Source organism: Lolium rigidum, chromosome 3, assembly GCF_022539505.1.
Source record: "Lolium rigidum isolate FL_2022 chromosome 3, APGP_CSIRO_Lrig_0.1, whole genome shotgun sequence".
Classification (NCBI taxonomy): Eukaryota; Viridiplantae; Streptophyta; class Magnoliopsida; order Poales; family Poaceae; genus Lolium; species Lolium rigidum.
The window spans coordinates 82,717,522-82,739,871 of record NC_061510.1 but is presented as its reverse complement, the minus strand read 5'-3'; the positions used below and the strand labels follow the sequence as shown (position 1 = coordinate 82,739,871).

General features: G+C 46.9%; 1 protein-coding gene across 1 annotated transcript; it reads left to right on the top strand.

Moving 5' to 3' along the window:
• The first annotated feature begins 16,450 nt into the window (after window positions 1–16,450).
• On the top strand, window positions 16,451–17,767 carry LOC124695106 (serpin-Z1-like). Its single transcript, XM_047227994.1, has 2 exons — window positions 16,451–16,840; window positions 16,973–17,767. Exons 1-2 carry the CDS (start codon window positions 16,451–16,453, stop codon window positions 17,765–17,767), a joined length of 1,185 nt encoding a protein of 394 aa, XP_047083950.1.
• Window positions 17,768–22,350: the final 4,583 nt, after the last annotated feature.

Genomic DNA, 22,350 nt, shown 5'->3' with positions numbered 1-22,350 from the left:
TCGAACCGTTGGTGCTGTTATTGATATGAGGGAAGGTAATATTAAATATCAATTTCCTCTCAAGAAAGGTATGGAACACTTCCCTAGAAAGAGAATGAAGTTGCCTTTTGATTCTATTATTAGAACAAGTTATGATGTTTATGCTTCTTCTCTTGATGTTACTTGATTTGCACTTTCTGCGCCTAGCTGGAAGGCGTTAAAGAAAGCACTTCTTGGGAGATAACCCATGTTTTATTTTGTTACTGTATTGTTGAGTCTTGGAAGTTGTTTACTACTGTAGCAACCTATCCTTATCATGTTTTTGTGCCAAGTAAAGTTTCTATGCTAAAGTTGATGCTATATTTGGGATCGCTGCGCAGAAACAGCATTGCTGTCTATCACGAATTCTCGCAGAAGTCTCTGTATAAAAATCGAAAAAATCTTCAAATTTACGAGCGTGATCCTCAGATATGTACGCAACTTTCATTAGTTTTGAGTTTTTCCATTTGAGCAAGTTAAGTGCCCCTGCCAGATTCATCTTTACGGACTGTTCTGTTTTTGACAGATTTTGTCTTTTATTTCGCATTGCCGCTTTTGCTATGTTGAATGAGTTTCTTTGTTACATTAACTTTCAGAAGCTTTGTGCAATGTCCAGAAGTGTTAAGAATGATTGTGTCACCTCTGAATGTGTGAATTTTGGTTATACACTAACCCTCTAATGAGTTTGCTTGAAGTTTGTGTGAAGGAAGTTTTCAAGGGTCAAGAGAAGAGGATGATATACTATGATCAAGAAGAGTGAAAGGTCTAAGCTTGGGGATGCCCGGTGATTCATCCCTGCATATTTTAAGAAGACTCAAGCATCTAAGCTTGGGGATGCCCAAGGCATCCCCTTCTTCATCGACAACATTATCGAGTCACTTCTAGTGAAACTATATTTTTATTCCATCACATCTTATGTTCTTTACTTGGAGCGTCGGTTTGCTTTTATTTTTTGTTTGGTTTTGAATAAAGTTGGATCCCGCCATTCTTATATTGGAGATATTTCGCTCCGCTTTTTCATATGGAACACTTGTGTTCTTAATTGTGCTTTAATGTTCATGGCGAAGGCTGATTGCTTCGTTAAATTGCTATTTGGTTGGAATCGGAAAATGCTGCATATGGTTTGGTAAATTTGGCAATTGTTTGAGCTCTCATAGATCATGTTTAAGCTCTTGCATCATGTAGTTTAATCTATTAATGAAGAACTGCCATAGACCTTGTTTAATTTGGTTTGCATGATTGGTCTCCCTAAGTCTAGATATTTTCGGGTAAAGTGTTTGAACAACAAGGAAGACAGTGTAGAGCCTTATAATGTTTGCAATATGTTCTTGTGTGAGTTTTGCTGTACCTGTTCATACTTGTGTTTGCTTCAAACAACCTTGCTAGCCCAAACCTTGTACCGAGAGGAAATGCTTCTCGTGCATCCAAACACCTTGAGCCAAAACCCATGCCATTTGTGTCCACCATATCTACCTACTATGTGGTATTTTTCTCGCCATTCCAAAGTAAATTACTTGAGTGCTACCTTTAAAATTTCATTCCTTTACCTTTGCAATATATAGCTCATGGGACAAATAGCTTAAAAACTATTGTGGTGATGAATGTGTAGTTATGTGTCTTAATTCTTATAAGTTGCTTGTTGAGCGGTAACCATGTTTCGGGGACGCCATCAACTTTACCTTTGTTGGATATCATGTGAGATGCTATGCATGTTCGTCTTGTCTCGAAGTAAGTGCGATTTCATGATCAAATGGTTTGAGTATGCATATGTTAGAGAAGAACATTGGGCCGCTAACTAAAGCCATGTATCATGGTGGAAGTTTCAGCTTTGGACATACAACCTCAATCTCTTATGAGAATATTAATCGTTGTTGAATGCTTAAGCATTAAAAGAGGAGTCCATTATCTCGTTGTCTATGTTGTCCCGGTATGGATGTCTAAGTTGAGAATAATCAAAAGCGAGAAATCCAATGCGTGCTTTCTCCTTAGACACTTGTACGAGCGGCATAGAGGTACCCCTTTGTGACACTTGGTTGAAACATATGTTATGCGATGATAATCCGTGTCTTCCGAGCTAAGTAGGACAAGGTGCGAGCACTATTAGTACTCTATGCATGAGACTTGCAACTTGTAGGAAGTATTATGCATAGCACATATGAATTATTACTACCGTTGACAAAATTGTTTCTATGTTTTCAAAACAAAATCTCTAGCACAAAAATAGTAATCCATGCTTCCTCTGCGAAGGGCCATTCTTTTACTTTATGTTGAGTCAGCTTTACCCACTTCTTTCTATCTTAGAAGCAAACACTTGTGTTAACCGTGTGCATTGATTCTTACATGTTTACTTATTGCACTCGTTATATTACTCTATGTTGACAAATATCCATGAGATATACATGTTACAAGTTGAAAGCATTCGCTGAAACTTAATCATCCTTTGTGTTGCTTCAATGCATTCTACTTAGAATTTATTGCTTATGAGTTATCTCTTATGCAAGTATTATTGATACTTGTTTGAAAGTACTATTCATGAAAAGTTTTGCTATATGATTCATTTGTTTAGTTATTATCTTTGTTAGCAATCTTTTGTTCAGATCACTCCATTCATCTCATATGCTTTACAATAATGTTGATCAAGATTATGTTGGTAGCATGTCACTTCAGAAATTATTCTTTTTATCATATCGTTTACCTACTCGAGGGCGAGTAGGAACTAAGCTTGGGGATGCTTGATACGTCTCCAACGTATCTATAATTTCTGATGTTCCATGCTAGTTTTATGGCAATACCTACATGTTTTGTTCATACTTTATATCATTTTATGCATTTTCCGGGACTAACTTATTAACAAGATGCTGAAGTGCCAGTTCTTGTTTTCTGCTGTTTTTGGTTTCAGAAATTCTACACAAGAAATATTCTTATGTTCCATGCTACTTTTATTACAATACTTGAATGATTTATACATACTTTACAGCATTATTATACATTTTCTGGCACTAACCTATTAACAAGATGCCGAAGTGCGAGTTGCTGTTTTTCTGCTGTTTTTGGTTTCAGAAATCCTAGTAAGGAAATATTCTCGGAATTGGACGAAATCAACGCCCAGGGGCCTATTTTTACACGAAGCTTCCAGAAGACCGAAATGGAGACGAAGTGGGGCCACGAGGTGGCGACACACCAGGGCGGCGCGGCCTGGCCCTTGGCCGCGCGGCCCTGTTGTGTGGGCCCCTCGTGACGCCCTTTGACCTACCCTTCCGCCTACAAATAGCCTTCGTCGCGAAACCCCCTGTACCGAGAGCCACGATACGGAAAACCTTCCAGAGACGCCGCCGTCGCGAATCCCATCTCGGGGGATTCAGGAGATCGCCTCCCGGCACCCCGTCGGAGAGGGGAATCATCACCGGAGGGGCTCTACATCATCATGCCCGCCTCCGGATTGATGCATGAGTAGTTCATCCTTGGACTATGGGTCCATAGCAGTAGCTAGATGGTTGTCTTCTCCGCTTGTGCTATCATTGTTTAGATCTTGTGAGCTGCCTAACATGATCAAGATCATCTATTTGTAATGCTACATGTTGTGTTTGGCGGGATCCGATGAATATAGAATACTATGTTAAGTTGATTATCAATCTATCATATATGTGTTGTTTATGTTCTTGCATGCTCTCCGTTGCTAGTAGAGGCTTTGGCCAAGTTGATACTTGTAACTCCAAGAGGGGGTATTTATGCTCGATAGTGGGTTCATGCCTCCATTGAATCCGGGACGATGACGAGAAAGTTCTAAGGTTGTGGATGTGATGTTGCTACTAGGGATAAAACATTGATGCTTTGTCTAAGGATATTTGTGTTGATTACATTACGCACCATACTTAATGCAATTATCTCGTTGTTTACAACTTAATACCGGAAGGGGTTCGGATGATAACCTGAAGGTGGATTATTTAGGCATAGATGCATGCTGGATAGCGGTCTATGTACTTTGTCGTAATGCCCTTACTAAATCACATAGTAATCATCGTTGATATGTATTGAATCTTTATTTGTCAATTGCCCGCCTGTAATTTGTTCACCCAGCATGTTAGTTATCTTATTGGAGATACACCACTAGTGAACTGTGGACCCCGGTCCATTCTTTTACATCTGAATACATTCTACTGCATTCTAATGTTTTTACTGTTCTTTGCAAACAACACCATCTTCCACTCGATACGCTTAATCCTTTGTTTTCAGCAAGCCGGTGAGATTGACAACCTCACTGTTACGTTGGGGCAAAGTATCTTGATTGTGTTGTGCAGGTTCTACGTTGGCGCCGGTTTCACTGGTGTTGCGCCGCACTACATTCCTCCACCAACAACATTCACGTGCTTCTTGGCTCCTACTAGTTCGATAACCTTGGTTTCTTTCTGAGGGAAAACTTGCCGCTGTGCGCATCATACCTTCCTCTTGGGGTTCCCAACGGACGTGTACATCTACGCGCATCAGTGGCGCCTGTGGGACCTGCGATGTGCTCTGAGGTCAGCGAAGAACGCGTCGGTGTTGTCGACGTCGTTGGGGAACTGGGCCCTCCACTGGCGCATCAACTCCTCGTCGTGCTCGGCGATGGCGATCCGGCGCTGCGCCTGGCGGTGGCGACGATGGTCCTCGTCGTCGACGAGGCACGGCGTTGGTGCGAGGAACTCCGCCTCCTCTAGGGATTTGACGTCTGGGAAGTTCATGTCGCGTCGTGGCCGCCGAAATCGCCACGCGGCCGCGTCGTAAGCGTGCGCCGCCAGCTCCGGCGTGTTGTACGTGCCCAGGGTGAGGCGGAAGCCACCGGCTCGCATCTCGGCATAGAACCTACCGTTCGGACGCGCTCGGACGCCACGGAAACCGGACGAGCCCGACGGCGCGGCGGCATCCCGGAGACGAATGAGTGGGGGCGACGACGACGTGTGGTTGCTCGTGCACGCGGCGCTTTATAGCACGAGAAGCGATGCGGCAAGTTTGGCAACATGTGGCGCGGGGAAGCGGCGGGGCATGGCACGTGGAAGCGGCGTCTGCACGTCGCACGCCGGTGGCGGCGGGGCGAGGCAGGTGGAAGCGACGGCGACACATGGCACGAGGGACACGTGTGGCACGGCTTCAAATTCAAATTCATAAATTATGTCAATTTATATTCAAATTCATATGTAAATTACACTTTTATTGGATAGACTTTTTTTCTGAACATTTTGATATATCATAGCCCTATTTTTGATTTGAAATAAGCCGGGAACAAAAAAAGTTTAAAATTTTTGCCTTTGGGCCCGGCAATAAACCGGGCCTGAAGGTTTATTTTGCGCGCGCAGCGAAAATGGGGCGAAAATAGGCCTTCAGGCCCGGTTTATGGCACAAACCGGGCAAAAGGGGGGCCTTTAGGCCCGGTTCATGCCACGAACCGGGCCTAAAGGGGGGGGGGTATAAAGTTAAGCACTTCGTCTCCGCGGAGATCAATCCCGCGGAGACGAAGCAGTTGACACGCCGCCAGGCTGCCCAACTGCCGGTTCGTCTCCCGCGCCGCCGCCACCGCCACACGCCGCCGCCCGCGCCGCCGCCCGCACCGTCCGCGCCCGCCCGGCCTCCTCTCCCGCGCGCGCGCACGCCGCCGCGTGCCCGGCCCGCCGCGCGCCTCTCCGCTCTCGACCGCCGCCACGCGCCGCCGCCTCCTCGCCGTCCGCCGGCCCCACCGCCACCGCGCCCCCCGCGCGCCACCTCCTCGCCGTCCGCCGCCCCCTCCCTCCACGCCGGCCGGTAAAAGGTGCCCCGGCCTCCTCCTCTTTTTTATTTATTATTAATTTTGTTGTTTAATTAGTGTAGTTAGAAATATATATATGTTAGATAAATAGTTAGAAACAATAGTTAGAAATATTAGTTAGAAACATTAGTTACAAATATTAGTTATAAGTATGTTAGACAAAAATTTATATGTTAGAAAAAAAGTAGTGAAAATTTGTTAGAAATAATTAAGTTATTCAAATTCAAATATTGAAATTTAAAAAGTTGTGGAATTTATATGTTAGAAATATTAACATATGTAAGAATATAAAGTAATATTTGTTAGATATATGAATTTAAAGTAATACAAAGTAATATCTTAGAAATATTAACATGTTAGAAATATATGAATTTAAAGTAATATGTTAGAAATATTAACATGTAAGAATATAAAGTAATATTTGTTAGATATATGAATTTTATTTAGCACAATATCATGTTTTTTTATTTACATTAATACATATATGAATTAGTTTCGTAGCTACGATATGCCGCGCCAGCCGGTGCGTCGTGGAGGGTCCATTCTGGAGTAGATGCTGTCGATGGGGGAGGTCCGGGACTGGGCTCCGCCGGGGTGGCACTGGGAGGTGTTATCTTCCGGGGCGCGCACCTTGGTGCGGAATCCGGGTCCCGTCGTCGACCCAGATATTCTGTGGTGGAGGTCGCGTGAGCCACGGTCGTTTCAGAGGGAGCCGGCCCTACCGGAGGTGGTAGCTCAGCGTATTATAGAGGAGGACGAGCACGTTCGCCGTTACATGTATTCGTTAGACACCATGTATAGGACTGGATGGTCAGTTATGCAGGGATCTCACATTAGCTATGACCCTGTTACTGTTCCGTGGCTATGGGTGTTCAGCCGGCACGGTTCAGCACCCGGTCGGCGTCGTTGAGAGGTTCTTGTAGTGATCGATGTATTAGGGTTAAATAAGATTTATGTACGCATGTAACTGCACTATCTGCTTTCAGCACTACATTATCGATCCTTAATTAATAACTATATATGTAACTCCAATTTCACTTTTCTGCATTATCCTTAATTAATATCTGTATATGTGATCATGCATGATGCTTCCGGCCTATAACTTTGCAAGTCGTTGCAGAAAGCATGGAGGGATACAGAGACGAAGACGAAGAACAATTCATGGCTGACCTCATAGCCGACGGTACTTTTGATGATGGCGGCGACGGTATTCCGGATGATGGCGGTGACGATATCACCGCATCTTTTTTGAATGAGTCCGGTGAGGGAGCGGAGAATATTGACCGAGGAGAAGATGGCTCCGGTGAGCAAGAAGAACATAATGGCTCCGGTGATGGAACCGTAGTTATCACCGAGGTATATAAATTAAGCCGCTGCTGACTAGATGCATTAACTAATTTGTACTGACAATGAATTATTTATTTTTTAGCCCTCCGGATCGAGCACTTCTTCTGTAAAGTCGAAGCGAGGCCCGGCCAAAATGTTGAGCGACGGTGTTAGGCGCGACATCACCGAGATCGATGCGGGTGGTAAACCGATTGCTCCCGCCAAGCATGCAAAGTTATTTATAAGTCAATGCGGAGTGCTTGTTAGGGACTGCATCCCGATCACCGTTCGAGAATGGCATAGGCCGAAGGGACTAGAGCTGTCTGCAGAGGAGGAAGCTCAAGGTCTTTATATCGATGATGTAGCCAAACACAGCCTTCTGATCAAGCTCATGGCACATTTCAACTTAGTACCTGCAGAGGAGGATGCCGCTAAAAAGGCAGAGATGGAGGAGGCAGTGAAGAAATTTGCTTTGAAGAAGATGGCCGAACTATTCAAGGCACACAAGAAAAGATTGCGCGGCCTTATCAAGGAAAAGAAGACTCCGAACAGTGAGAAGTTAAAAGATCACTGGAACGAATTCGTGAAGTACAACACGGAGTCAGAAGAATTTAAGAAAAGGTCGGAAACAAATAAGGCCAATGCTGCGTTTAAGAAATATCACCAAATTTTGGGTCCAGGTGGCTACAGGGCTAACCGTCCTAAGTGGCAGGCAGCTGAGGCGGAACTGACCAAGAAAGGAATCCGATTAGGGACACACGGTTGGATCGAACGGATGAAGGAGTGGTTCTACGGGATTGGGGGAAAGTTACACCCAGAAACAGGGAAGTGTATCTATAACAAAGCACATCTGAAGGGCCCCGTTGAAGCCCTGGAAAAAGCACATAAGGACGTGCAGGAGGGGAGGTTCCGGCCCGATAGAGAGGACGATGAGCTGACACGCGCCCTTGGGAACAAAGAACACGGCGGACGAACACGTGGCACAGAAGGCTCCGTTCCGTGGAAGTATGGCTTTGCTCCGGAAAGGAAGAGATTTCCTGATAAAAACCATGAGAGGAGAAAGGCAAGGGAAACAGACCGCATTGCGTGCTTAGAGAGTGGTTTTAGCCTCATGCAAGCCCAATTGTCCAAAGTAACCGAAGTACTTACATCCCAGATGGCTCAGGGGCAACATGTAGATGCTGCATTGCTTGAAGCTATCGTTCTGATGCAATCTCAACACTGGAAAGCAGCGTAGCTTCCACTCAGCAGGAGCATATTGATGATGACGTGGTCGAGCCTCCTCGCTACCCCCCCCCCGTGGATGATCTCACTGAGAGCCGTCCTTGTGAGCTACATGTTAAAGTTTTCAACCTATCCTTCAAGGCGGCGGTCGGCATTTTCTTACCTACAAGGACTTACCATTGCCGTCCGGTCCCAGATGACTTTGCTGTTGTGATGGTGGATGAAGTGATGGCAATTATGAGCAGATGGTCCTTGAGCAACCAGCAGGTGAAGATGGGGAAATCAACGAACTGGGACAAGCCCGTAGAACCACCGTTCGAAGCCAAGCATGCCACCTCCATCTCGTTCTAAGCCTCCTCCGCGTGAGAATACTCTGCCGCAGCCTCCTCCGCGTGAGAATACTCTGCCGCAATCTCCTCCGCGTGAGAATACTCCGCCGCAGTCTCCTCCGCGTGATGATTCTCCTCTGCACGATGATTATTCTCCTGTGCGTGATGATTGTCATGTGCATGAGCCGTCTCCTCAGGCTTCGCCGTCTCCTAAGCAAAAGAGGAAGAGTAGTACCGCGGCAAGTATTGAAGCTCCAAACAGATCATCAGCTCCAAACAGACCATCAGCTCCGAAGAGGGCCAAGACTCCACAGTTGTTACCAAATCAGATGACTGATGAGCAAAAGGCGTTTCTTGCACCGAAGAAGCCTCCAAAAATTTTTATACCACCGCATACAGTGAAGCACTTTGCCGAGACGAGACAAAAGAGACCTGAGCTCAGAAGTGATCATGACCGCTCTCTTGGACAGTCATATAGAGCGGCCAAAGCGAAAAAAGTCGCCCAGCTTGGACAACAGGAAAATCAGTCCATACCCAACTTCGTCGTGCAGCCCTACGATGATCCAGAGACAGCATCGATGATCGAACGGGAGGCTAGAGGCCAGGGAGCAGATGTTCAGTACCAAGATTACTATCCAACGGCTCAAGTCGTAAACCGTATAGATACAGACGTGATCTCGTCAAACCTGGCGAGCTCGCGCGTATGGGGACTCAGATGCGAAGGTTGCATGAATGGTACCTGCGAGCCTGTCGAAGGGGTGATCGCTACCTCATTGTCTCACTTAGAGATGAGCATTACTTCCGGGGGAAGGAGGACATAAACCTTGAGCTTGAAGAACTATTTCAGTTATTCAATCAAGACGCCCTCTACAAAGCTGTCATCAGTTGCTACTACTTGTAAGTGATTTATTTATGTAATTAAGTCTGTAGCTCAGCACATTCATTTGCAGTAGCAATTATCCTCACTATATTCTTTGTGTACGCTATATATTAATTATGCAGAATGAAGAAGCTCGAATGCAAAAGAGGCAAGCTCTATGACATCGGGTTCATTGACCCAAACACAGTTCATGAAGTTACGCTTTCTGAGTACGCCAAGGACACAGAGGACAACATGCTAATGTTTTTACAGAAGCAAGCAGACAAAGAGGATATGTTCTTTCCCTACAATTTCAAGTGAGTGTTTTAACATACATTATGCTTGTGCACCATCCATTTTATTCTCCTAATCATTGAGCTATGCTTGTGCAGATTTCACTTTATTCTCCTAATCATTGAGCTTAAGAAAGGAGTCGTACTTGTCATGAACTCGAAAAGTAAAGAACATGCGGAATGGGAGAACAAGGCTACGCTGCTCCAGAGGTAATTTCAGTCAATTTCGTATTGGCATCTTCATCTGTTCTCATTCGACGATATCATGAACTAATCAATAACTCATTTACTCATTTTTTCTTTGTCGGGCAGGGCTTGGAAACGGTTCATCAATATTGTTCCGGGTAAATGAAAACCAGAGCTTACATTTCAAGATTACCCTGTAAGTAGTACTATATATATATATAACTATATATGTCTATGAATCTCTTTGATATTTTATTTCAATACGATGCTTGATTACTAGTTTGATCGAACTAATTTTTCGTAAAGTGTATGAGGCGGGAACGCGGGAATAACTTATGTGGATACTACGTCTGTGAGTTCATTCGTCAGATGGCATGTCACAGGGATGCGGAAGACGCTATACACCACACTCGTGTACGTGAACAATATTTCACAATTAATCTTATTACCATCAATTGTATTGAGTTCCATTCATATATATTGATCTCCTTTTTTTAATATAGATGATGCGCCTGCGGGAAACTCTCATAACGGAGGATCGCATACGAGCAATTCAAGAGAAACTCGCGGGATTTTTTCGTGACGAGGCCATCTCCAAAAAAGGAGAATACCATCGGGAGTTCATATATGTAAACTTTTAGGGATATGAATATATAGATATGATACATTTGGTCCCGGCTTTATGTATTGTAAACATGCATTACTTGTACTGTATTTCATGACGATGTTTTGTTATACATGACGATCGTTTGTGGTTTCTTGAATGATGTATATATGCATTGCTGAAACTCAGCCGCGGCAGAGAAACGCCCAGTTTCTCTGCCGCGGCACAGGTTCTCTGCCGCGGCAGAGAAACTGGGCGTTTCTCTGCCGCGGCAGAAAGTCTCCAGGCCCGGTTTGTCTTACGAACCGGGACCAAAGGTCCTCCACCACGAGTCCCCTGGCTGCACCACGTGGCGGTGCCTTCTGGCCCGGTCCATATTTGAACCGGAACTAAAGGGAGGACCCTTTAGTCCCGCCTGGCTAGGCCCGGTTCGAAAACCGGGACTGTTGCCCCATATGAACCGGGCCTGAAGCCCTGTTTTCCACTAGTGGAAAGCATCTTATGTTGGGATATGACAGCAGTCCTGGGCAAAATGCAGTAAGAATGCATTGTCATTTAACAGTTTAACTCGAACACGAACGTGGACATTTGCTTCAATGGATTCACACATATTCTGCAAGTCTGCAAAATAAGTATCAAGTTATGGATGATATGACCTGCTTAGCCAGGCAGCTGGAAAACATAACCAAAACATAATTAGCAAAAGAAACAACAAAGAGCGATGTAAAGAAGCAAAGGGAAGTAGGAAGAAAAAAGGTTTACATTTCAGAACGCCAACAAAAGCTGCAGACAGAGGCAGCTGGACATTTGGTACAACACCTGCATATAGAGGTGGCAGTGCAGCGCAAATTTTCTGAAAATGTTGCTGATAATCATGCAAAAAACATACGCTGCTGTTTGCACGTGTCATATGCCAATATATATGTTAATAATGCTAGGGAATCTGATCAGCTCCTTGGGCCTGCAAGACTACGCATCTTGCAGGAGCTCCCATACAGTGCATGGAAAGCTGAAAAGAATGGAATGGGCAAACCACATGCATTTTCTTAGTCAACTTCAACTACATGTTACCTAGGATTTATCGGGCATAATAAGGCAATAATTGGAGCCGCTATTAATATATATTTACTGTATCTCCTATTGAAAATTGTTTACACTGTCGTTATCGTTGCCGATTGTGAAATTAGCACCTTCTTATCTAAGGTAATTGCAACAGACAAATTTGTCATCCGTGTGCAGATTCATACAGGTTCTTGCAAGTTGTGATGCAGCGGTACAAATAGTTGTCATTGGGGTGCAAAAACATACAGAAACAATCGAAACGTGACACTATCCCTACCACGCTGGATTGAAGCCACGGCCCAGCTTAAATGTTTTAGCAGAAACTCCCCTCCGTATGGCTGTGCAATTTTACCTTTGAGTTAGAATCTTTCTTTTCGCAACTACTTAGAATTAATTCCCAATTTCCTCTTCTCGCGGCGGTCGAACCTAAGGTGGGCGACCTTGGGATGACGCTTCGTTGTTGGTCAGGCATGCGCGCCCCGCTCCGAACTCAGGGAGAAGGTCGCCGCCTTCCGCGCCGCAGCGGCTGTCGCGCTCATTGCCCTCTACGCCAGGCTCGACCATTGCGCTGCTGTCCTCTGGGCGTGAGCTCCTTGAGCTGCTACTCGACACCTCACAACGTCGTCTTCGAAGTATGATGCACTGCTCCTCAATCTTTAACGCTAATGTAGGTAGTTTGTCAGTTACAGTTAGCACTGAATACATGACCACAAATTTTAAGATTTTCGACTAGCAAATGAATATTCAGTTTGCCGTTTCACGAGTCATCATGCCCACGATCGATTAGACGATTAGGAAAACCATCAGGAGAAATCAGCAGCAACAATTAAGCGGTGTATACTGTTCCGAGAAATTAAAAGAGAATGGGGGCTTCACGTAAATTTTCAGAGGCCCGATCAAGCTATGACTACGTTGTGAACTCTATGCAAAGTAGGAGGATTTCTGCTAAATAATCTGAGCTGTGCTAGAGACAACGTGGCAGGGACAAGTGTCACGTTCTGATTGGGGTTTTGTATGTTTTTTCACCCCAATGACAACTATTTGTATATGACAACTTTTTGTATGTCTGGTGCCATTACCTCTTCTTATTTACATAAGCGAACTCTACCACTGACCCATAAGAACTTGAAGGACCAAAACAGCTCTTTCAAAATAATGGACGGTTAAGGTACACTGAGTTGCCACCATAGACAGTAAAATCGAATTATTAGCTTCTATTGTACCCTGCTAATAGTGAATAACCTGAACTGAAACCCAAACGAAGACAGTGTGCTACAATGGTAAAAACTATCTTAGAACAACCTATCTTGAAAGTAAACCAAGACCAAAAACTGGTAAACATGCTTGTAATTTGTTAGAAGGCACATGCGGGGATACATCACACTAGACCATGAAAGCGCGCTTTGTCGCGCCCGTCCTTCATGAGGGGAAAGATTAATAGAAACGCAAAGAAAGTTTAGGACAACATAGATATATTGTAAAAAATCTGAATAATTTGAATTGCAATGCTTGATACAGGTAACGGGGCGTACTTATCAACAGTTCAACACATAATTAATACAGTCAAATCACAACTCTCTTTTACATAATTCTCTATATTACATTCATGAGAAGATGGAAATATTTAACATGTGGGTTTATTATTTATAAAGCTGGACATATATGTGTTTTTTATATAAAGAAGAGGATGGAAGTAAAAAACACAGAATACGACATTATATCCATTAAAGGTCTAGCATCTTCTATTGTTCCACACAATTCATCTACAATAGGAACACCACGTTCTAAAGAAAATCCAGCTCGTGCATCACGAGAAATGACTATCTCCTCTAGTTTGTCCAAAGTGAAGTGCTAAATCAACATATTATAAAACCAACCGATAAAAGTAATCATCCTACCCTATGATTGTCCATATCTATGGAAGAGGATTATATCCTCAATTTCTGGAGGAGAGGCGTCAATAATATGGAAGTGAACATTTATATCCTCTCAAGCTTGACCCATGTTTCTGAATCCTAAGTCATGCAACTGTTCATTTGGATCGTATAAGTAAACATGTGGAACAAATTAAATAGAGGTCAGGGCCGAGGAAGATCATGTAAACCAAGTATGCAGAGTGCTGATGCTCTACATAACTGCATCACCAGCTACAGAACATACTCTTTATTGCCGGGCATTTCCTAACCACCATTCATAGATCTCAAACGAGCGATAGAAATAGAATTGACTTCAATTGACATATGAAGGGAGAACCTTCTGACATATACTAAATATGTACTACATGAATAAAAAAATACTGGTAATAAATTTCACACGCCTCTGACAGAGAATCCTCCCTCCAGGAAAGGTTCGGTCTATAATACTTTTGGAGGCACAGTAACATGACACCTGCATATACATATAATTCCAACTTTCTAGTAAGAGATATCGAAGTGGTGAACATTATCCTGCAATAGTCAGTTTAGCTCATGTCCTCCTGGCATTACAGTACTTAAACAACTTATGCAACACCAGAAAACAGGAAAATCGAATAATAGTTCATATTTCTTACCAAATTTGGACCAGAAATATCAGAGGTATCTCCTGTGAGCATTCTTTGATCTATGTATTGTGCCATTACTCATCAGTTAAATCCGTATCAGCTGGAACAAAAGTGCCCAATGGGCAACATCACATTTGTAGCTATGCTAGCAACCTGTTGAGAGTATGTAGTCTTGCACCTTGCACAAGTAAGCTCGGTTTGCATGTTCGACCGCGTGTCTGTTAAAACTGAGGTTATTTGATTCCAAGAAATTTCTCCAAATTTTCTCCTAGGTTAGTTTGTGTTTCAGTGAGAAGATAAAAGTTGGAAACACAAATAGGCAGTGGAGAGGTGTTGTGCAAATACACACTACTTTTGCTCAGCAAAAAATTACCCCAAAGATGAGACACTCATTACAGGAGAAACACAAATCGATGCAATTTATAAAACAGGGTTCACCTCTAGCACGAAGGGATGCAGGGCTGCAACGCAAATCATCTCCTCTTCATCCTTGGATTTTGGCCCCGACCCTCCTTCCTACCTAGGCACACAACAAGTGAGTTGAGCATGGTAGCCAAGCGGTGCACCCTCATCCTTCTGTTACACCAGCAGAGACGCCACCGATCTTCTTGCGCCGGCGAGCCGCAGCAGTTACCTCCTCAACCTCACCGTCTTGGATCTGCTAACGCGGCCGCCTCCTCCTCGTCCTCATCGTCTGTCGTTCCTGTCGGCACCTCTCCCTCGCACGTCGTCGCCGCCACCATAATCGCGAGTCCATTCACCAGAGAAAAGCGGGGATTAGCACCTATATGGTTCGAGATAAGGTGAGGAAGAAATCAAAATGCAAGCAGGAGAGGGAACTTACGAGGTGGAAGGGCTAGAAATAGCAGCAATCGAAAGGAAAAGAAGCATAAAGGGCGGTGGCGATACACCTTCTAGGCCATTAATTGCACGAATAAACGCAGGCATCATTCATAGCCTTCATCTCGCCGCCGGGTCCGGATCAATATATACCGGGGAGATAAACGGAATAGAGAGGAGCCGCGTTCTCGTTGGTGGTAGCCTCGCATACGGAACAAAGGCCCGGTTAAAAACAGGCCCGCAAGAAAGTCCAGCCTCTCTTTCACAACCTCTCGGCCCGATTCATAACAGAACATCTAGCTCGTTCTCTGGAGTAGCTGCCCAGCAACGTTTGGCGGGCCTTGACGCGCAGGTGGCGAGTGCAGTATAGATGCGACTATTCGAGCCGGGTGGTGAGATGGCCGAGCGATCCTGGCCGTTTAATGGATTGATCGGACGGTTTAGAACAGCAAATCGCTGTAAAGAGGCCCTGCTGGTTCCATTATACTGTTACCTAATGCCATATTTCTGTAAAAATAGCCGAAAGGTCGGGAGTGATGTTTTGATACATGAGAGCGTATTATTTTGAAATGCATGTTAGACATATTTTGAAGTGTCAAAAAATTTGAAATAAAAAATTCGCACGTACATCTTCATGTGCTACGCGCTCACAAAGCCGTTTCATGAAAAATCGATTTATCGTGTGGCGTGTGTAAAAAAGACAAAATTCGGTGCTAAAACAAAGACTTGTCACAAGATAAATTTTCTCTTTTTCACGTAAACTGCAAAAAGTATTGTTTTTTGTAAAACTTGACGAACACATATACAGTATTATGAAGATGTACATGTAAATTTTTTTGTCAAAATTTTTTAACACTTGAAAAAATATTTTTATGATAAAGGGATCATACGCACCCAAGAGCCAAATTAAGTTTCTGCGGAAGATCTAGCTATGTAACAACATGCAGCCCAATATTCCGATAATCTGTTGTTTTTCTTGCACCAAAGTTCAGGTATGGAAGGTGCAAGCACAACCTAGTCGAACAAAAAGAAAAGAAAGTATGACACGGAAAGAAAATCTTTCATTTATACACAGAACTTCACAGCTAAGGCATACTATTATTTCACTATATAAAGGTTCATTACCATTTGTGAATCAACCATTAATGGTCGAGGAAATTTCTGGAGGAATGCCATCCACCGCGCGCAGAGAAACGAAGACAAGACGACAACACCTGGCCCTGGGCTACAAAAGCGACCCGTGCCTGTTGAGGAAGTACTCCAGCTAATTCGCAGCGTGACCTCCCTCTACTTCGATCCGCTGCAGACCAGTACTGTAGTACACCGCGCCGCTGCAGACCAGTACTGTAGTACACCGCGCCGCCGCACGTTCACCATTGTCCACTGCTGCGATGAACGCGGAGGGCATGTCGGCCGCCGTCCGCGACCTGGCCGCCCTCTCCACGCGGCTCCTGCTCCACCTCGGCAGCGACAAAGCCAACCTGGCCCTCTCACCGCTCTCCTTCCACTCCGTCCTGGTGCTTCTGGCCGCCGGTGCCACGGGAACCACCCTCGACCAGATCGTCTCCTTCCTGGGCACCTCCGGCAGCACGGCGCATGCATCCCTCGCCTCCCATGTAGCCTCCGGTATCCTCGCCGGCGGGGAAACGGACGCGGAGCCCGACGTCCGGTGCGCGGTAGGCGTTTGGGTGGACTCGTCGCTCCGGCTTAGGCCCGCCTTTGCAGACAAGGTCGCCTCCCAGTACAAGGCCGTGGCTCGAGCCATGCCTTTCAAAAAAAAGGTACTAATGATCTAGTAGCATCTCTTCCTGGAGTACTGTTTTTTTTTTGGGCGAATTTCTACTTGCTAGTGGATTCGATCGTCTCTGCTCTGCATTCTTTGATGTACTACATGTTCTGATGTTCACTGAAAGGCTGAGGAGGCGAGAGTGGAGATCAACCGGTGGTTCGAGGACAAGACGGGCGGCCTCATCACAGACCTCATGCCGAACGGCCACCTCGGCAGCAACACCATCCTCGTCCTCGGCAACGCGCTCTACCTGAGAGGCAAATGGCTGGACCCCTTCGACCGGGACAACACCAGGGACGGCGACTTCTTCTTGCCAGGGGACGAGAGCAGTACTCCTCTGCGCGTGCCGTTCATGGCGAGCAAGAACAGCCAGCGCATCAGCTGCCATGCCGGCTTCAAACTCCTGCAGCTGCCCTACGAGTGCCGCGGCAACCACCAGTACAGCATGCACATTTACCTCCCCGACGACCGCGACAGCTTGCAGGCTTTGGTCCGCGAGCTCAGCTCCGACGTGGCCGGCCTCCTGGACCGCTGCATCCCTCAACAGAGGGTCGAGGTGGGGGACTTCAGGATCCCCAAGTTCAAGGCGTCCTTCAAGATAGAGGCGTCAGACCTTCTCAAGGATCTGGGGCTGGAGCGCCCGTTCGTCTTTTCACGTGACTTCGCGGAGATGGTCGACTGCTCGGAGCCCCTCGCGGTGGGCAGCGTGCTTCACCAGTGCGTCGTTGAGATCGACGAGGATGGGACCATGGCCGCCGCCGCCACCGAAGCTGATCTCATGTTTGGGTGCTGCCTCGAGGATGATGAGGAGCCTGAACGTGTCGACTTCGTGGCGGACCACCCGTTCCTGTTCCTCGTCACCGAGGATCGGAGCGGCATTGTGCTTTTCGCAGGGCAGGTCGTCAATCCTCTCCTCTAGTTCTGCCAGTAGCCGTGTTCTCTCCTGTATCGTGGAGGAAGAATACTGAAAAATAAAATAAAAGAGGGAAAATCATTTGTTGCTGGCAACAAACTTCGTTTGATCCATAAATCAGCACCAGCAATTTCCTGCTACCTGTAATATCATTTATATTGTCCATCGCATGTTTTATATGTACTTGAACATTTTTTATAGGAGGCGACCACATTTTTTTATTGAAATAGAAGGCCTCTTGACCCCACTTTATAATTATAAATAAAGCAACATCCACCATATAAAGTCAAGTTCCATACATGATAACACCCAGAAGCACACCAAGATAAAGCAAGAAGTCTGAAACCTGCCCCATAGCAGTAGCAAAATGTGAAGGAGATACAAAACCCTGAAGTGAGTCGAATAAGGTAGCTAATCAGCAGTCCTAGCCCTCGCTGACCTCGTCCCATGCCACGTCTAGAAACAGTTGGTCCCTCCGTCTAACCAGAACCCTCCATAACTGCATGTGAATCAGCATATGATAGAAAGCGTCAGCCGGGTTACCAATCAGTTTCCCTTCAGTAGTTAGCTTATTTCTAATGTTCCAAAGAAACCAACTAAGGGTCGCAAAGGTGAACCAAACTAATCTATGAAGGAGGCCTGCCAAACCCTGCGTGAGCGCGATGAAATCACTCGCCCCTGCCGAGTTTCAATCGCAGTGCATGAGTTTCCTAACCCCAGCCCACATGAACCTAGACATGTGGCATGTGACGAAAATGTGATTACAATCCTCAATCTCCCCACACAGTGAGCAGAGGCCATTAGAGGGGCCCATCCTCTTGGCCACCTGACGGAAGCTTTCCTCTAATGAGCTGCCACGAGAGCACCTTGATCTTCGGGGGAACTCACGTTCGCCAAACTTCCTTGGAGTGTGTGACAGCCGCTCCTTGAAGCAAGCCGTAATAGACAAATTTCACCGTGAAGGGCCCCGAGGCCTCCAGCGACCACGACACCCCATCGTTCTGGTCCTCCACCGGTAGCGCCTGAATTTCCCGGCAAAGGTTATCCCATTCTACCATTTCCACAAGGCTGAATTGCCTCCGGAACCGGATGCACCATTCTCCAGGTATCCCCCCTTGCACCAGGCCGCATGAACCGCAATGTCCGATTAGGCGCAACAGCTCAAGAGGTGTGGGTACCGAGTGTGCAGCGGCCCAGGCCCTACCCACCATCCTTCCAGAAGTAGGTCCACTTCCCATTGTGAACCACATGCTTCGCCCCCAGCTTGAAATGCCATTTGATCTTCGGAGCCCTCACGGTGGGAAGCGTGCTTCACCGGTGCGTCGTTGAGGTCGACGAGGATGGGACCATGGCCGCCACCGCCACCGAAGCTGATGTGATGGTGGGGTGATCCCTCGATGATTATGAGGAGCCTGAACGTGTCGACTTCGTCGCGGACCACCCGTTTCTATTCCTTGTCACGGAGGACCGCAGCGGCATAGTGCTTTTGGCAGGGCAGGTCGTCAATCCTCTGGTATAGTTCTGTGCCAATAGGCGTGTTCTCTCCTGCATGCATCTGGGAGGAAGAATACTGAAAAATAAAATAAAAAGGGAAAAATCATTTCTTGCTGGCAGCAAATTTTGTTTGTTCCATAAATCAGCACCGGCAATTAATATCATTTACATTTCTCCTAAAAACAAGATATTTTTTACTTAATTAATGCATGAGGCAAACTTGTGCCTCCGTTTTAAAAAAAAATCATTTGCACTATCCATCACATGTTTTATGCGTACTTGGACATTGTTTATAGGAGACGACTACATCAACAGAGGTGATCGCCAAAGGTGCTCCGACGGGTAAACAGACAGTTGTTATCGCGTTCCCGAGCTGGAGTTGAACGACTGCTGGATCATGCATTAGTTCAGAAGTCAGAACTTCAAAGACGAGCCCGTAATCCTTCTTTAAAAAGTTGCACATCCTTTTCTCTCTCGAATACACCGAGCGGTCCAAGGGGCTTAGGGCATCTCCAACCGGGCGACCCATCCCACGCGTCCGGATGGGTCGAAACGGACAAAACCGCGGCCTAGCGCGTGGATCCATCCCTAAAACGGATGGCCGCGGCGTCCGGGACGACTCAAACCCGGCCCAAATGTTGGACGAGTTTGCGTGGCCGCGGATGCGAAAGGCTGGTCGCTCGCGTCCTCCCTTGTCCGCCCCTGGCCCGCCTGTCTGCCTCCCACAACACAAGCCCGTCGCACACATCTCCCCACCGCTCCGCCGCCACCCACGGACCGGCGATTTGGGAGCGCGTCGACGCCGGCCATCGTCGTCGAGACGCCGGCAAGCGGGGCGGAAGCATAGGTCGAGGCCCCGCGCTGCTTTCGGCGCGTCATAGCAGAGTCGGAGGACGCCGCCGCCGGCGCTATTGTCCTCTCACCGTCGCGACACCTCCCGCCGTTCGCAGCTGCGCCGTTTCCGCCGGAGGTGAGCTCTCCTGCCCGTGTTTCCAGACCGCAAGTCGGCTGAGACGGCCATGCCTGCAGGTCCCTACGGAAGCATTTGGATCGCCTCCGCATGCGAGGTGTTCGTTGAAATGCTCGAACTAAAATGTGTCCCTTTTCAGATCATGGTGGACAGCGACGACGAATACTACTTCAAGAACTTCATCGACACGTCGTCAGACGAGGAGTCCGACGATGATTTTTTCACGGATGCTGCGCTGCTCATCCACGAGCACATTGTCTCGCAGATCCCCGTGTACCGGGGGTCCTTGCCGGGCCGCGCGGCCCCCTTGGACCGGAAAAGAGAACGCGGCCACGACCAGCTATACAACGACTACTTCCAACCCAAGGCATTGTTCGTGCCGTCCTTGTTTCGCCGTCGTTTTCGGATGACCAGGCCGCTGTTCCGCCGGATAATGGATGGCGTGAAGATCTACGACGACTACTTCTGTGCGAAAGTGGATGCACTTGGCAAGGTGTTACCCTCCAAAACCCCCCGACGGGTTTCGGTTAAGCAACACGAAGAGCCGGGAAGCTCCCAGGGCCGCTTAGTGGATCCCTGGCACCTCGCGTCGTCCCGCAAATCTTCTGGCGCGCGTCCTGGCGGTTGCTAGGGCGTGCCACCTGACCTATACCTGGTCAGGAAGGTGTTAGTGCTTCAATTGTTCCTGCATGGTAGACACATGCACATTAAATACGAGCCTTATCGGCTCTCAGGTTTCCCTGTGGATCGGCTCAACGCCCCATGGTCCTTGATGGATTAGCAATGGCATGGGGATCCTGCTTGATCAGGACAAAGCTAAAACGATCCACGACAGTTTAGGGTTTTCACCGCATAATCGGAACGTCCTACGTGCGATCGGGCCTAGCAGCTACGAGAGACGATGCAAACTACCCCTACGAGAGGCCTAAAAACCAACATGTGTTGATCCTCGGAACATCCCTCGCAGGGACGGTAAACAGCGCCTAACGCACCACCGGATCGTCCGACCCCAGCATAAGGCCTAACTATGCAGATATTAAACTAATCCTTGCAGATGCAAGGAGCAACTATAACGGATCGGATCTACTAAGCATGATCAAGCAAGATGCTGCCCTTACGTCTAGATCGACGTAAGGGCAGCAAGGTGTCTAGGGACGGCATTGCCACGCAGATACGCACGTGAAAGCACCAATGCGAGCCCCTAAACACCTAAGGATAAATAGTACTGCTCGCCATCAACAAGGCTTCAGCACGAGCAGTACAAGGATAACGAATAAACTTACGCTGCCTAGATCGCAAGATGCGATCTAGGCAGCATGGTGCTTACCCGGGAGAAACCCTCGTATGGAAGGGGTGGCGATGCGCCGAGATTGGTTTGTGTTGGTTGAACGATGATTGTCCTCCTTTTCCGATAACCCTAGATACATATTTATAGTCCAAGGGACTTTCTAATTGAGGCGTGCACCTAACCGTGCACGGGCCAGACTCTATCTCTTTAATCTAAATTACAACGCGATCTAATATGTTACAGATATATGGGCAATTAAGCCCGAACTCCTAGCGCCAGGCCGCTTCAAAGATGCTCCACGTGTGCGTCCTTCAAGTCCATCTTCAATTACGGCCCACCTCCTGATTTGGCCAAAATCGGGTGGTAACACATGCCCCCCTGGTTTTGATAATGATAATTGCAAAACCATCTGTCTCCTTCGACGGGTCATGTCGTGGCAGAGCAGAACCGTCGCAGTTTTCTTCATGATGACGTCTTGCCTCCTCGCCTTCTCTGCACGATTTGACGGTTCTGGCACCGCGTCCTTGGAAACCGCTTAGGCATTTAAATCCTTGTATCCCCTTCTATTTGGCCACTTCCTGTGGTTTCTTCCTTCATCCCCCTGCTCCACAGTAACCATCGGCAAACCGAAAAACCCTCCTCAGTCCCCATGGATTCCTCCTCTTCCCCTGCTTCCTCTGGCCTGTCTCTCCAGTCCTCCTCCTCCAGCGAACTCGAGCAGGAGGTTGATCTGATGGCCATCCATGAAGCCCGCGCCCCCGAGTATTGGGACGCGCGAGACTGGGACTTTTCCAACGAGTCGGAGGACGACGAACCCCTCACCGACGGGGAAGAAGA

What these genes read in the sequence shown, in the direction of transcription:
- LOC124695106 (XM_047227994.1), top strand. Translation starts at nt 16,451, where the DNA reads ATGAACGCGGAGGGCATGTCGGCCGCCGTCCGCGACCTGGCCGCCCTC. An exon ending in CCATGCCTTTCAAAAAAAAG is followed by an intron (nt 16,841 to 16,972) that starts GTACTAATGATC and finishes GTTCACTGAAAG; the next exon opens with GCTGAGGAGGCGAGAGTGGA.